General features: G+C 29.4%; 2 protein-coding genes across 6 annotated transcripts in view; one reads left to right on the plus strand and one right to left on the minus strand.

Moving 5' to 3' along the window:
• Positions 1-10,323, plus strand: part of LOC112684544 (dorsal-ventral patterning tolloid-like protein 1) — a 58,288-nt gene extending 47,965 nt beyond the window's left edge. For 4 of the 5 annotated variants that reach the window (XM_025556118.1, XM_025556119.1, XM_025556117.1 and 1 more), the window contains exons 13-19: positions 1,771-1,931; positions 1,998-2,006; positions 2,124-2,310; positions 3,001-3,254; positions 3,390-3,603; positions 9,497-9,747; positions 9,881-10,323. In XM_025556118.1, coding sequence (XP_025411903.1) covers positions 1,771-1,931; positions 1,998-2,006; positions 2,124-2,310; positions 3,001-3,254; positions 3,390-3,603; positions 9,497-9,747; positions 9,881-10,243 — 1,439 coding nt within the window. In that variant the 3' untranslated portion in view covers positions 10,244-10,323. The remainder of the gene's footprint in view (positions 1-1,770; positions 1,932-1,997; positions 2,007-2,123; positions 2,311-3,000; positions 3,255-3,389; positions 3,604-9,496; positions 9,748-9,880) is intronic. The other variant, XM_025556120.1, reaches the window with a different exon arrangement.
• Positions 7,772-8,718, minus strand: LOC112684545. The gene has a single exon (XM_025556121.1). It carries the CDS (start codon positions 8,515-8,517, stop codon positions 7,831-7,833), a length of 687 nt encoding a protein of 228 aa, XP_025411906.1. The 5' UTR covers positions 8,518-8,718; the 3' UTR covers positions 7,772-7,830.
• Positions 10,324-18,225: the final 7,902 nt, after the last annotated feature.

Genomic DNA, 18,225 nt, shown 5'->3' on the forward strand with positions numbered 1-18,225 from the left:
GTTTCATATTCTTCAATTAATTTGAATTATATTTTTAAATAGTGTGAACGAAATAAAATGTGTTTATAAAACACTTGAAATTCTGCAAGATAGTTCAGAAGTTTTCAGTATTTGTACTTAAAATGTTCTGGAAAATTTTAAATGTGATTTCTATACGTATTCTAAAGTATAGTATGATTATTTAATTTACAATCTAATATGGCGGTGGATTAAGTATATATAGTGGATTTATTTGATTTAAATCGAGTGAATTTAAATGATACCATTAGTAGTCACTTTAATTTCACTTGAAATCGGTTAAAATGTATACTTCGTTTAATTACTTACAAACTCCAAGTTTGATAAACGATAGCTATTCAGTAGATTTAAGTGCTCGTGTTCAAAATTCGGATATAAAACCCACATCTCGAATTATTTATTTACAGTTCGATTATGTATACATAAGATATATGGTATAAGTGGAAATTCTAAGTGTGTACTATAATCATAGTCAAATTAATATATTTAATCATGTCGCTTCACAGGCAACCGATCGTAATCCTGAATCTTGCTCACGACGCTGCTAGGTGTTATACTCGACGTTTATCATGACTTCTCGAGGCAATTGGTAACCGTCGACTCAGTGACTAAGGGGTCCCATATGCATTAGTCGTTTTATTAAGCATTCGTAATAAATGTGTATCAGACTCTATTTTCATGAATTAAAAACGCGTGTATATGAATAAAATGAAAAATACATCAATTAAATGTAATTTAACCTTGGACGAGTATAAGATTAGCGCGGGAAGCATATTTCCAACATTTTCCTTCTTTTCTCTATAATGAAAACTAGTATGTATATAGTTTAGTCTTATATGTATACTGTATAATTAATTCAATTGTAAAATATAGAGTTGAATGATAAATATAATTATACTGAAATATTTGTTTTAAATAATTATTCTTGAATTTCAATATGGACAATTTTTATAAAAATCATAATGGTAAGAAACATTGTTATTAGCGTGCTCCCGAGAGTTGCTCAGTTTGTTCAAATAATTCGTAAAGTGTACTTGATAGAGAAAGAGGTCTTGTGAAAAGTCTCTAGAGTCTAGACGGATTGATTGTCCAAAAAATAAAATTACTAATGATCGAACCGGCGATCATGCGTAGTAATTTTTAACACCATAAGAAGAACTTGGACATACTTCACGTAAATCTGATATGCAATGAGCGATAAATATATTTTTATATTTTCTTTCCACTACATTTATAAAATTATACGAAATAGATATACATACACACATATATTGGGTGGTTTTGTGTTTGTTTATAATGGTTCAGTGTTTTATAATAATTCAATGTGGTTATTCTGGCTATCCAAATGCTGAGTTTCATAATAATTGTTCAACTATTTTTTTTTTTTGGATTACACAAATGATTCAAATGTAAAGTTGTGTGCATGTTATATGTTATATTGTTCATGTTATATTTTTAATAATATATGATCTGGAAATACTAGTATATTGCAAATTACTATAATAATAGGTAATAATGTTGTAAACTCTTTTATTGTTAGCTGTATAATTTATTTTTAAAAACACATTTAATTAGGGTTGATGTATTATGATCATTAATTGTATTATTTTGTTTGGTTCGTTGAAAATACTTAGAAATCGTGTTCAGCTAACTAACTTTAAATTTGTAGACACAGGCAGTAAATTATACTCTGTAAAAATAGTGAAAATATTATAAATGACATAAAAGTTCTATAATTGTATACTATTTCAGACGCTTGCGGCGGTATAATCGAAGCAACCAATGGCACAATAACTAGTCCATCGTTTCCAGACTTGTATCCAGGTAATAAGAGTTGTATCTGGGAAATAATAGCACCGACTCAATTCAAAATCACGTTGAACTTTACACATTTCGATCTGGAAGGAAACAATGTAAGTCAAACGTAACACTTATTACTCGGAAAACCGTATTCGTTTAACCTTGGTTATATTTTTCAGTTACATCAGGTGAGTGGAACAAATCGCAAAACATAAAAAACAAAGGGACCCGCACGAATGTCAAATATATAATTGTGTTTCGGTTAGTTAAGACGTGTCCGTGAACCTATATTTTTTTGTCTGTAGGCTGAATGTGAGTATGATCGTGTGGAAGTGTATAGCAGAATTGGATCTGATAAGCTGCGAAAACATGGTATGTACTGTGGTCAAGAGGCACCATCTATGATCACTTCAGAAGCTAACGCGTTGCGTGTAGAATTCGAATCAGACAGTTCGGTGCACAAAACGGGATTCGCTGCAGTTTTCTTCATCGGTAAGGAGATCGGTTTGACAGTTACGTAGTTTTGTACAGTGTATACCTGAGTGATTTTTTAAAGATTACCATCTCATTTGGATGTATAAGTAGAGATTTTAAGAAATTGAATTTCCTAAAACCATTATAAAACTACAAGCAAAATCTATCTTTTAATATAACGCTGTTAACAGTGTTAAGATGAGATAAACTTAGGTACTACTTATAAAAGTTAATTAAGTTTTATAATTTTAACTTGAAAGATAAATAAAAATGTATTTATTTAACACACCCAAGTATACAATTATATATCGGACCATCAACGAAGAGTTTTTCTAACACTTTAAAGAAAAACAAAATATTTCATTCTAAGTGTTTTTTCGATAATTTTTTCAAGCATAGAATAACCTTAATGCGCTCATATTTAATATGCCATATTTTTGATTAAATAAGATATACTCGTATATGGATAATATAGCTAGACATATATTGATGAATATTAATTTACGAGTAGATACATTTCAACACTATATTTGACAGTTGGTGACATAATAGTCAGAGCCTGCATATATTATTTTGACTAATTCATAAAAAAATTATTTTTACAATTCATTAGATAATTCCTAATTGTGTTAATTGTAATTTATAATGATCTCTCCTTCCAAATCGTGTTCTTTTAATCGATTTAATTTATACTTAATCACGGGGCAGACATGGACGAGTGCGCCGTCAATAACGGTGGCTGTCAACACGAGTGTAAAAACACACCGGGATCGTACGAGTGCATGTGCAATAATGGGTTCACGTTGCACGAGAACAAACATGACTGTAAGGAAGGCGGTTGCAAACACGAAATTTCCGCGCCTCATGGTGAAATCAGCAGCCCCAATTACCCGGATTCGTACCCCGGCCGTAAAGATTGTGTCTGGCATTTCACTACTACTCCAGGTCATAGGATCAAAGTGGTAACGAATTATTTTTGATTAATTATATTGCACGTTTACGGACGACAAACTAATAATAGTAAAAATAATTATTTGTCATACAATAATGTATTATATTTGATATTTTATGCGTTCGCCTCCATGTTTTTCGCATAGCTTTTCGATACCTTTGAAATGGAACCACACCAAGAATGCGCTTACGATCACATCACATTCTATGATGGACCCACGCCAGATTCTCAGACGCTGGGTAGGTTTTGTGGCTCGAAAACACCTCATCCAATCGTATCTTCGTCCAATCAACTGTACTTGGCTTTCAAGAGTGACGCTTCAGTACAACGCAAAGGATTTTCGGCGACTCACAGCACAGGTACTTTATTTTCATGCTAAGAAACTGGTTCAGCTGTTTTTCGCAAAATGTTTCATCGAGTATTATAGTGATAATGAACTATTTGAGCAACTCGGTAGGTGTGGGAAGACATAATTTTCATAGCCGTGGCTCATACTAATTGTCCAACGATAAGTTAACGAATAAGTTTAAAATTGTATAACGATGACATTTTATTTAGAGGGTAACTATGATTGAAAAACTCTGACAATTTTTTTTGATTTTAATATTCGTTATACAGCGAAAAAATGCATTATATTTGACATGTTTGATTACTGAATTTATTGTGACATTGGTCGTCGTGCATTTTACGTTAGTAATATTACCATCAAGAATAGAAAAAATATTTAATAATACTATTCACTGTACATATCTACTGCCGAGCTACTGCGAAAAGCAGTAACTACAAAATTCACATTTTCGGGAAATTGAACTTTTGTGTTTTTATAATTTTTTTATTCAATTGAAAACTTAAAGTACACCTTTTGACTGAAATAGATGGAAATTTATGCTAGAAATTCAAAATTGCTATTAGTTTTGTGATTAATAAATCATTTTTGGCAATTTTCACATAATATAACAGTTACTGCATTTCTCTTTAGCATTACTCACATTATATCATAAAGTGGTACAATGTATATAATACAATATCATCAATATCATAAAACACTGCAAGTTAAAAATGCCATAACTGCAACAGTAATCAATTAAAATAAATATTATAAAAAATAATAATTAAACATGAATTTATTTTACTTTCGTAATATTACGCAAAGTTATCATTAGATAATAATAATAATTAGATAGATAAAAACAAATTACGATAGTTGCGCGGCAAATGATAATAATAATATTTTTGTATTACTAGAAGAAAACGCAGTATTTTAATCCAAACGGTAAACGCAGTAAGTGCAATGCACATACTGCTTTTAATTGTAGGAATTGTTAATTACTGCGTTTTACTTTAGGAAAAGTACGATTTTTGTAAATGTATTGAAGTTAAGATTTTTTTTAGTTACATTTTAAGCTACTAGATGTCAATTTTGGTATATTTAACCTTAATAAAATTATACTCAGAATAATCTTATTAACAATATGACATCAAAACTTCATTTTTGATAATTTTATAGTTACTGCTTTTCGCTGTAGTAAGGCAGTATACATATATACACATATATTGGACGGTTTAGTGTTTATTTATAATGGATCAGTGTTTTATAAGCAGGAACCAGAATTATATTCTTTTAAAATAGCCAAAATAAGATACTAATATTTTCTTAAAATGTTGAAAATATTCTTCCAATATTTTTTTAAAAATCATAATAAAATATGAAAAAAGTATGGTTTTTTATTGATATATTTTCTTGAACTAAAAATATTCATTTATATGCAAAATAATACAATAAAACTAATATAAATAGGTATATGATAAAAATAATATGCAAAAAATAAGCAAAATAATACAAGATAAAAAAATTAGATTAAATTACGAGTATATCAATAACAATAAGGTGTATTTAATTAAGAAAATTTTTGAAAAAAGTTGACAACTATATTTTGTTCCATATGTTCTGGTGTTATATTTGTACGACGGTCTGTTAATATGTTTTTTATACACTCTAAGTGAACGTTCGACGTTAACTGAAGTCACGGGAGCATTAAGCAAATCAGTAATCGTAGCCGGTGAAAAATTGTCTATCAGTTAAACTTTCCATTCAAAACTTTAGCTACGTTTTTCAAAATAATAAACCCTTGATTTATTTGTTGAAGTTGATCAATTTTTATTTTAATTTTATTTCCATTTTCTCCATGTATTTTTTGAAGTTACCAATTGTATTTTCAATTAGATTTATCAAATCAACAAGAGACACATTAGATTTTTCTAAACTTTTGTTGGATGTTACGAGAACAAGAAAATGGACCTTAATAAATATTAGATCGTTTTCTATGGTTTCTAAGTCAATAACTGTTTCACATTTAAGTACTGACTGACTGGGAGATTTTTAACTACTTTATTCTCCAATAACTTTTTTTAAACCTTGGAAATTATCACAGTTAATAATAGCAGCTTCCAACCACGTTCCTCATCTGGTTAATACTGGTTCAGGGGGTAACGGAATATCTGATATTTCTTTATACACTTGTACATGGCATGGTGATTTTAAAAATACTTTTTTTTATGTTATTAATTAATTAATTAATGTCTGGGTACATTTCTCTAACCCTTTCTGCAATCCTATTAAACACGTGAGCTACACATGTAACATGAATTAAATTGGTATAGAAAACTGCAAGTGACTGTCCCGTTTTCACCATGGATGGCGCAGCATCTGAGAGCATCAACAATACTTTTTCATCATTTCCGCCCAAGGACCTCAATAATTTTAACCCATCATTCACAAATTGAGCCACAGTAGAATGATTAGTCTTTTCTAAAACTGTACTTGTTAAGAAAAAAGAACAAGTGGGATGATTTGACTTAAATATCCCAACCAAAAAATTCGCCACGTAACGGCCATTTATATCCGTTGTCTCATCAACAGCAAAACAAATATTATTAACGTTTATTTCATTTTTTAAATTGGATAAAGTCTTATTATAACAATGTGATGGATAATTTTCTTCTTAGCAAATTTTCATCGGGTACATGTTTGCCAGTATATTTTTCTAAAAATGCCCGAATTGTGGACTCTGCAATTTATACCACGGAATATTTGCGGCAGCAAGACTCAAACATAAATAATCATAAAATTAATTTACACTTTTTTTAGAATTCAATTCTCTTAAAAACATTTTTTTTTTTAATGTTTAACTTACGCTTTAGAGCTTCTTAGTGTGAAAATGTATCTACATGATGTGATAACTGAGACTTTTTAATGCACGGTACATTTTTATTACACACTTGACAAAAAAGAGTTGTGCCATCAGTTGTAAAATTTATATTGTTTTTATTTAATGGTTGAATCCACTGTGAAATTACATTTTTTAATTTAGTTAATGGTGTTTTCGGCATTATAAACAAGTTAAAACAAGCAACTAATGAAATATAATGAAACTTTAATATTTACCTATGTCCACATTACACGACACGCGACACTGCAGTGTTGTACCGTACATGTAGTAATAATCAAACGCTTAGACCTAGCTATTTTTGAAGTGTGGTAATGATTCCATTTCTTGTCGGGCATCGTTATCTTTGATAAGTCACTTATCTACTACAGACTATTACAGTACATTATTAATTAGGGCATAATGGTCGTATATACGATGGTTATAATACGTATATAATATATCAATATCATATCACTATTATCGGACACATAATTTATATGCCAATGCATTAAAATACTCGAATATCTATAAAAATTAATCGATATATTCTTCAATATTCTTAAATATGCTAAAAAAACTTTTATCATTAAGTAACCGGTTTCATGATTTGTAAAGATTTCGAATCCCCGTCTGACTGCAAAGCCTCAAAAAAAAAATATGCAAAAGAATATAATTCCAGCCCCTATTTATAATAATTCAATGTGATTATTTAGACTAACCAAATGCTGAGTTTCATAATGACTGTTCAAATTTTTTTTGGATTATTCAAATGATTCAAACGTAAGGTTGTGTGCTTACTGTTCATGTTATATTTTTAATAATACATGATCTGGAAATATATTACTTAGAACTCGTGTTCTGCTAACCAACTTTAAATTTGTAGACACAAACAGTAAATTGTACTTGCTACAAATACGTAATAATATACAGTATGTTTCCTTTTAAAGGTAACACTAAATAATTCTGTCCAGTAACATCGGATTAATATGTGGTTTTCAGGAGGGGATAGGGAATACATAAATACACATTTTTCAATGATTTTTACATTTTTAGATCTTTCCGTGTGCGCATGCGCAATACAACTTGCATTTTTTTTAAATGTCAACAGGTGTTTTGAATACCAAATTCGGATAGACCGAATTTTTTTAAGTCGATTTGGTCCTTTTTACCATAGATGTAAAATCAAATCTGACTAAATGGCAACCAGTCAAAGTTTCGATTAAAATTATTGAATTTTTCATCAATCATACTAGAATTTTATGAATAATTATGAAATTTTATTTATTATTTTTGTATCCGTAGGTTTGTAGATATTATTATATCATTTAAATTTAATTTTGAGGAATTAATTAACCTCAATTAGACGTAAATGTTAGTTCATGTAAACTCCAAGTATCTTCTCCCGGTAAGTGTACCATCGTAAAAATACGGGCCGAGAAGTCTCCCATCTAATAACCCACACCAAACGTTAGTTCCCCAAACTGTTTGGTGATTTGTATCAGTCGTCCAATATGGATTATGATCAGCCCAATACCGGTTATTTTGTTTATTAATTATACCGTTGTTGGTAAACTTTGATTCGTCGGTCCAACAGATAAATCGTAGAAAATCGGGTTCGTCGTGTAATTGTATCATAAACCATGTAATAAATGTAAGTTTACGATTAGAATCACCTGGTACCAACTTTTGTACTAAATCAGGTCTACACGGGTGCAATTCATTTTTTTTCAAAATTTTTTGAACTTTTTTACAAGAAATTCCAATTTCGTTGCTTAAATGCCTAATCGAAGATCGAGGATTTAATTGAACATAAGCTAATACCTGCAATTCGTTCTGTTCGTTTACCTGTCCAATCAACTGTCTTTGATTACGCTGATTATCACCTCGTCTTGCAGGTAGCCCACCACTATTTCTCAAAGATGATTCAATTCGGACAAAGTAATTGTGAGGAGGGTGATATCGTTCGGGATATCGTTCTGCATAAAGTCTAGCGGCATTTCGTGAATTACGTCGACATTCACCATAAACTAAAAGCATATCAACTTTTTCATTGTTACTTGCCATTTTTAAATTTCAATGAAATACTTGCGTTACATACGAGTTTAAAACTTGTAATGGCTTTCAATAATCACATTTAAACAAATGCTAAAACTCATCAGTTATAATAAGTTATTATTGTCAGATTTATACGGACATTAAGATAATATCATTCTTAGCACACGATAAATAAATTTGGTTTATTTTAGTAAAGGCTACAAATAAAATAATCGTAGAGATTACAAGTAATTACCAAACTTGTATCATGAAAAATAACAATAATTGATAAAATTAATAATTTAAATAGAAACTTTAATAATAGAAGTTATGAGAAATAAATCATATAATTTTGTTTAATCTTTTCTTACTTAGTAATTGAACTAACATTTACGTCTAATTGAGGTTAATTAATTCCTCAAAATTAAATTTAAATGATATAATAATATCTACAAACCTACGGATACAAAAATAATAAATAAAATTTCATAATTATTCATAAAATTCTAGTATGATTGATGAAAAATTCAATAATTTTAATCGAAACTTTGACTGGTTGCCATTTAGTCAGATTTGATTTTACATCTATAGTAAAAAGGACCAAATCGACTTAAAAAAATTCGGTCTATCCGAATTTGGTATTCAAAACACCTGTTGCCATTTAAAAAAATGCAAGTTGTATTGCGCATGCGCACACGAAAAGATCTAAAAATATAAAAATCATTAAAAAATGTGTATTTATGTATTCCCTATCCCCTCCTGAAAACCGCATATTAATCTGATGTCACTGGACAGAATTATTTAGTGTTACCTTTAAAAGGAAACACACTGTATACGATTTAACATTAAGATATAAAACAAAACATATTTTGAGCGTAACAGTAAAATATTTTATATATGAGTATATTATTTATATTATAACCTCGCGGTTAGTGCCCAAGTCACGATTATAATATCACCATTTTTATCTCAAGAATAATAATTCATTTCAATCTCTTTTCCCGCATAGTTTGTGGTGGTAGGTTGATAGCCACGAATAATGTTAAACACTTCTATTCGCATTCCAACTACGGAGATTTGAACTACGACAGCGATACTATTTGCGAATGGACCATCGAAGCCAAAGCCAACATGAACGTGCATCTGACATTCTTGACGTTTGAACTGGAAGAAGAAAAGGACTGCATGTATGATTATGTAGATGTATGGAGTGGCTTGGATACAAGTGGACCGTTCTTTGGCAAATTTTGTGGACCCACCGTGAGTATACGAAAAAAAAATCACATCCAATCGTTATATTTTTATTATTTTAACACTGCGATCGTATACTATTTAAATTATTATAATATCATCACTTTTAATTTAATTTAAATTTTTTTTATTTACTTTTTAGAATCCCACCGACGTGATATCTATGAACGACGCTCTCTTGCTCAGATTTAAGACGGACAGCACGATTGTAAGTAAAGGATTCTCCGCTTCGTATGTAGCGGTGGAGTCAACGAGCTCTAGTGTGGAATACTCATCGCAAATTGATGAGGACTACATTAGTCTTGCGGTTCTGAAGAGTAAAGATAAGGACAAGAATAAGAAAAAGAAATCTCCAGGCAAGACTAAAGTTAAAATCGATAACGACGAATACAATGACCAGGACAACGATGACAACGATGACGACGACGACATAGACGATGGTAATAAAGATATTCTCGTGGCCAAGAATCCGAGGTACCGCGATCGGTCAACGATGGACGATTAGAAGACGAAAAAAATTAAGATTATTAGTTTAATAGTGATTTTTTTAAATATACTTATATTACGCAGCCCCTCTCCTACCATATATATAAACTATATAATATGATCACCTGTAACGGGTTTGATTTATTTTTTAAGAGTCATTACTTACGACTATATTATGTATAGGTACTAATCTACTTATATTCAAATCATACGTGCCAAAAATAGAAAATATCCATTATTTTTCTGATTATATCATATATCCATGCATACTGACGGAACAACACGATCTGTACATAATGTGTTTACGTCGTCGTTTTTTTTTTTTTTTTTATCATATGAATTTCGTGTTCCGTGATCTCATATCATGCACCGCGAACTAAATAGTAATACTATTATCATTGTAGTTATTAACACTTAAACCTTCCGGAGATCGATTCTGGAACATTTAATTACGACTCCTTCATGAACAATACATAATGTAATGATATCAATATGTGTTAATGCTGTTCAATCCGATGTTGATAAATATTTTTTGACCATTTTGTATTTTTTTTCTTGTATTACCAGTATTTTCAAGACGTTAACATATCAATTTGATAACGCCGATAGAGTATTACACTTTCGAATATGACTTGGTCGATTCTTTGGTAAGAAGCTCAACAATGTACCGAATGAAAAGCACCAGAGAAATAACGTTAACGATAGTTATTGAAAACATATTATTATTTTAAGTGCACATCGAGTTAGACTCTCCATGGTCATCATTACGGACCCGTAGGAGTTGTACGTCGTTATTCTTTTGATTGTAATTAGAATCCAAGCGTGTTCTGTTTATATTTCGATATTGTACCTATTATTATAATTATTATAACTTATTATTATTATTATTATTATTATTATTATTATTATTATTATTATAACTATTATAACATAAACGAGAATATCGAATCGTTGATAACCAATAAAAAATAAAAAAAGGATAAAATATGTTGTGAGTTTTAAACATTAAACGTTACATTTGTGTGTATTCATATATTATTGTAACATTCTAATTATTTTTTTTTTTTTAGAATCTAATGATGTTTAGAAGACCTGGAAATATAAGCTCATGAGATAAAAAACCTTTTGTGTACGCAATAAGTAGATTTAACATTATTTTTATTGAAATTTAGTCATGATTAAATGTTAATTAATTTTACGTGATTTTTTACGTAGAATTTAGTGAAATATTTATTAGATATCTATAATATGTACATAGATTTTCCGGTAGAGCTTTTATATATAGTCGGAAGGTAAGTCTGTATGGTGGATTTTGCGTTTGGTAAGAAGTCCTAAGGAATGAAATAAGAATAAAGGAATATAAAGGAGTATAAGATAACCGAACAATATTTTCCGAGCGGTTTTTGCTCTCTGGTGTTGGTTTGAGTTTTTGGTTTCAAGCCGATGAGTTTTAGTGAGATATAACGCGTTGGCACGTATGGCTCGAAATGCTTGCATTGTTCTGTTGTTTGAAAATGTTGCGTTACTCTATAACGACGAGGCATTATCCTATATGATAATGTTAGGATATGGAATGCTTTAATACTACGCTAGCTAGGCAATTTAGGGTATTTATATTAGATCGGAAGAGGAGTCTAAGAATGTGGCATAAAATCCGATTAGTTTAAACATACATGTATGCACTCGGCTCTTTCTATCGATAGAAATATAGATTTACAATAACAACTATCCGAGGTTCGATTTTCCATGTATTAAAAGGACGCGAAAATAACCCAACGACGTGGTACTATATACCGATAAATCGAACTGACTTTGCATTCAATCATTTTCGAATCTTATAATTAACTGTGTTATTTTAAATGTTATAAATTAGCTATATAATATATGTTTTATATAATACGAGAATGTACTATTTTTAAACATGCTTACCTAATCTTGTTTAAGTGGGACGTTTTTATTTATTTCTACACTAGACATTTTTTTCATACTGTCTCGAATTTGGTTTACCAAACGCGTTCTACGTATATTTTATACATAGTTTTCATGTTCAAACGAAAAACATATGGTGTTCATCAAGCTAATGTAGATCTTTCAACACTGAAACTAATAATTCGAATTCGTTAATACATTTTTTTCAATGGTGATTATTTGTTTTATAGTCGTAGCCATCTGCATTTTAAACAGTACTCATTAATTTACCCTAGCACAGTTGTTATGGGCAATGATGTTGACAGGATGAACTACGGAAAAAAACAATAATGAAAACCTTATCAATACAAAATCTGCTTACTAATATAAGGGACAAAAAATGTTCCGTATAATTTGCAGATATGTCATTATAATAACATAGATTTCGTAAATTAATTAAATACGAGGATATTTATATGATTCAAAAAGCAGTAATAAAAATGAATAAGTACGTTTTTATTATTTTCGATAGTTTATCGAAAGGTATAGAAAAAGTATGTAAAATATAAACTATGCATATAATAAATAATACTAAAAATTGTGCGAGTTAAATCCTAAAATTTATACTTCAAAAATCATGTACCCGGAATCATGACACTATTCGATGTACATCCTACGAGGCAATTGGTGCGCTCATCAGGGTGGTAAGCGGCGCGTATTTTTTTAAACGTGCTCAAGGTGCTGTACTTCAAATCATTTTATAGGTATAATTTTTTTGGTGCTATTCCGTTGCCAAAAACCTCAGAATTGAACCGAACTATACGATAGAATCAGATTGTGAAATTAAACCGAAAATCGGTTACTGTTGGTTTGTGAAAATTATTAGCAAGAACTAATGGTTAATGTACTCGTATATATATACTTATGTATGTAAAACGAGTGCGTTCACAAAGAAAATAGTTTAATGAACCGTTGAAAAATGGTTTCATATTATATATTCTAAGCTGAAAGGCATAGTAAAATATACAATATTAAACGTGTATGATTATCGTACTAAAAAGTTTTTATTTTTAAACTGTTTTTTTCTTTTACCGCGTATAATTTAATTCGTTTTTAAAGCGTGATAATTTGTTTTTTATCAAGATAAAAATATTTAATTAAAACTTGTATAAAACGTGTTAGTTCGTAATACATCGTGATCAGAATATTTGATTAATTTGTTTCGAATCGTTTGAAAATGAATGGCAATTATGCTCACAATATTTGTACTGTTACACGTTTTCATGTCGTACTTTTGGTCTTCGTTTAATGATAAACTGTTTGGTTAATCGACGTTGTGAAATGACTCTAATGATAAGTTAAATGAAAATTCCATGTTACACAATTATAATATAATTATATATAATATATAATATAATAATATAAATATTAGGCTGATATGCGGAAGGATATTGCAAATAATTGGAATCATCAGTTGTTATAATTTGATTACATCAAGTTTTTTTTCATTTAACGGACCACTTGGCTGCAATGGGCTGTCGGTATAACGCTAAATGGCTACAATTCAGAGAGTACAGAGAGTAATAACTATCTTATTTTTAGGTGTTTACAGAAGGGTATTTATGGTGATAGATGAACCACTTGGAAATTTGATAGCTCTCAGACGATTATTTTGTCGACCAAAGAGTGAGTTTGGAAACCAACACCTCCTGCAGGATATCATGTCGGACTAATGTTCGCCGTATTTTAAGTTATTCTACACATTTTCTCCAGTAATTTCGATCAAACTTATCAAATTATTCCGCCCAAGTATTGTTGACATACTAATTAATATAATATAGATAATAAGATAATAAGATAATGATTGTCTTCGATAAAAATAAACGAGCGTTGCAGATCGTTCCATAAATTTCTTCTTTTTTTTTCACAACGTACAAAATATTTTTTTTATTCAAATTTAAAATAAAATTGTTACTTATTTTTCAAATCACACACGTTATTCGTGCACTTGGCGTGGTGTATTCTCACTAAATAATAATTCTGTATAAACAATAATCAATACAGACAGTCCCAACCATATGAGAACTGCATTCTGTTTCAAGTGATTAAAGTAGATGTTAAATGCACGAGTTAATACAAATATCAATCAACATTTCTAACGGTTTACATTTTTTAATCGATAGAACCGAAATATTCAAATATAAATAAACCATATTTTCTATGGTTAAGTTTATAAGATGTCGTCAATTATAAGTTAAGTCGCAACACAGTCTGCAAACAATTTTATCGATATCTTACTTCATGGTATTACACTTACACCAACAATTGTCGTGTAGTATTTCACTCGTATCTGGTTATTGGGACTTAAAAGTATTAGTCGTTTTTATTCGATATTGCAGAAAAATTGTATTAATGTAGAATTCTTCCATCTGATAAAATTACTGTACATTTTTTGGTTTTTTAGTATTTTGAGTGCAATTCGTGTAGAGAAATGCTTAGATAAGATAATAAAGTGATTTTATATTTTAACGGTTCTAATCCGAATACGAAAATATTAAATTCTTTTAAAACCTGGTAAAAATGAGTCACAGTAGTCATTTTTTTTTTCATTGTGAATTTATTTGTTTTTTCGAAAAAAATCGACCGGTAACTGGACAGATTTATTTCTGCGAACCTCACTTCTCAGCATTCCGTTCGTCGTGCGACTTGCTTATTCAAGAATCGATTTAGACTCTTGTCGCGTACCACAAAATGCCAAAACTAAATCAACGGATCGATTATTGGTAGTTATTATTATTATTATTATTATTATAGAATTGTCGTACTGTGTGTACGAAAACTTGACACTAGGTTTCCGACCAAAGGAAGCTTTATAGTTTTGAACAATTTACCGTTATCGCATGCGTGTGGCAATCTTGCACGGGAGCAGGCGTTTGGGTTATGCAATATAACGGCTTGCGCGCGTAGAACGTTCGGGTGAAAGATTCGACTGAAATTCAGGGGCTGGGTCCTACAGTGCACTTCATGCACTAATCCGGTCGCAGATGTATCGCCAACGTACTCCATTCGTTTTTCGTAATACATTCTGCGTCTACAGTGTCGAAACATAGCACGTTTGACCGTAAAACGTCATGTTGGCGATAAGCAATTAAACCTTTAAAATCACTTAAACTTTAAAATACACTATAACGCGTTTAATTTTATTCATTGTAATTCCGAAAGAAATTCATATTTCTTTCCATCCGGCGGACAACGCTAACAAAATATTGCAAATTTATTGCGGAGGAGGGGAGTTAGTTACAAACATAAAAATTTTGCCGACTTCTTTCTAAACATAATTCTACAATACTAATTACAATATTTCGAGTGATGATGATGTGGTGATTAAAAAAATAATCCGAATTTTTTTCAAACAAAAAAAAAAATTGTTTTTCTTCAAAACAATCATATTTTTGCATACTAAACGAAAATGTGTTTTCAAAATGTGTACGATACACTATGATTGCATATTTTTATATTCCGCTGTGTGTGTTCAATTTTCATTTCATTTAAGAGCACATATTATTATTTGAAAAGAAAAGGAGCTTAAGACTCGAAAGTTTTGGTGCTTTAACGCATTTCTCTTTATATATTTCAGACGATGATAATTATATTTTTTGCCATCGGTGAGTAGTAATTAAATATAAGCAAAAAAAAAAAGACGAAAATTTATAGGATTATTATAACTGTAATAAATGAATCAAAACCGCTTTCAAATTATTACTCGATTTTATTACATCCTATATTAGGTCAATAAACAAATTTCACTATCAAATAAGTGTTTTAAAAATATAAAAAACATCCGGTTATTTTTTTCTAAATTATGTGAAAAACGTTCCAATATCTATAATAGACTTGTATTATTGTTTTTTTTAAACTAGAATATTTTTAGAATTCTTAATCGAAATTTTCCGTGAAAATTCTAAGCACGATCCTTTTAAATATTCTTAAGCACCAATGTTCTATGTTTATGAAATTTTAAATCCAAAACGATTCTCGTGGTTAGATACCCCATGTATATATGAACTGTTTTGGCTTAAACCGATTCGACATATAAGATGATTTATTCATAATTTTAGTTCGACTTAATTCGGATTAATAAATATCGTTTGGTCACTAAAAACATTGAAAAAAAAAAAAACATTAAATATTGCATTGTTTATATACTTTACGCACAAGATATCGGGACGCGTAAAATCATTCATGTGCTAGCTTCATAATAATTCTCTGACGATTAATATAATATAATTAAATCATAAATAAATAAGTCACGAACTACCGATCATAGTTCCGGATAGTGACTTATTTTGAGCTAAATTTTTAGGGTTACAGATAGTTCGTAGGGTAAACAATCTTGCGGGGGATTTTTTCCCTCTCTAATCTCTAAACTCGATTTTATTATATTTTTCATTTTACCCTAGAAGTACACAATCTTAATAATTTTATTTCAACCTTAAATGCATATTATATTTAAGTTTCTTTTAATAGTTAGTACATAATAATATGGATATACACCATAAATGGATATTACTTCATCACTTATCATCAATGAATTTATAATATTTTCAAACAAAATATTAGTACCTACAACAATGCTTATATTTTAAATTACAACTGCAGGTTAGAATATAAGTTTTTTATAATACATACTGTTTTTATATTAAATTTTAATGGGTATAACATATTATATAGCTACTGATTTAAAATATTAATTAATATTCCTCGACTGCTTAATCTTGACTGTTTCATTGTTGTACTTGAGTATGTTTTCAATCTACTCATCGATTAGTATATGAATCTACTTAAACAAGAAAAACTTCTTTTGAGTGATGCGGAGTTAATTGGTATAGTTACAGATTATATGAATATTATAATTCATATAGTCTCTGGTATAGGGATAAATAATTTAATCAAATTCGCTTAAGTTAGAAATTCAGCTTTATAATTTTCAAATGCAATGAAACTGATTTTTGATTACACATTATTTAATTATATTAATTATATTATTAGATATTTTTTGTTCTTTAGGTACACTTAAATATATTCTGTTTAAAATCACAGTTCCAGTTTTAAGATTATTCTCATAAAAACCATATATTTCATTTATTTTATTAAAATAATTAATGTTTTAACTGTCATTTAAAATTATAAAATTATATCTTATGTACAGCCTAAAACAAATAAATTATTTTCTTCAGACATTTCACTTATGTAATTTATTATATTATCCACTACAGCAAAATAAATATTTATCTTATAATGTTTATTTGCGCTCGTATTTTCAACCTTCTTTAATCCACCACCAAATTAATCTTTGATATCTTTAATCCAGTCTACGCATTCATATATTTATATACAAATACTAACAATGTACTAATTGTTGTTTAATTAAATTGTAAAATATAATTATGGTAGTGCTGCAGTAAATCAATATGAATTTAAACAATGGTTTAGTAGTATTATGGGCATAGTTTTTAATTTTTCATTAATTATATTTTTATTTTTTGAAAAATGTGTATATATTTGTAGTTCACAAGGGCAACGCCGTGCGACTTCTAGTTTATGACACTGATCCCGGATTTCGGTCATAGTGCAAAGGCCACTTTCGTCAATCATTGTAACCAGCCATAAATCTCATAAATCATAATACACTACGGTTCGTTTTTCAAAAGAATCGTATTATAATTTTATTAGAAATTATAAAAGTCAATATAAATAAATAATCTATCATCGAATGAGTATACCAGCAGTAATTTAATAGAAATATATCTATCAGGTGTATTATTCATTTACATGACAGTGAAGTCAATTGTATAAATTATTGACATCACATTAATCTCGAACTATAAAATAAATAAACAGTAATAACAGTATTAAGACAAGGATAATTGTAGACGATTTCGCGGTTCACGGTATGTAGATATTATTTTTATTATTTTAAAAACATCAATAGATGTTAAAACTTTCCCCTGGAGAGGACTCTGTTATATAATTGCTTTACTCGTTTTTCATGGAAATATTTATACTCTATATCATAATATTATAATTTCATAA

This window comes from Sipha flava, unplaced genomic scaffold, assembly GCF_003268045.1.
Source record: "Sipha flava isolate LNK unplaced genomic scaffold, YSA_version1 252_pilon_pilon, whole genome shotgun sequence".
In the NCBI taxonomy this organism is placed as follows: Eukaryota; Metazoa; Arthropoda; class Insecta; order Hemiptera; family Aphididae; genus Sipha; species Sipha flava.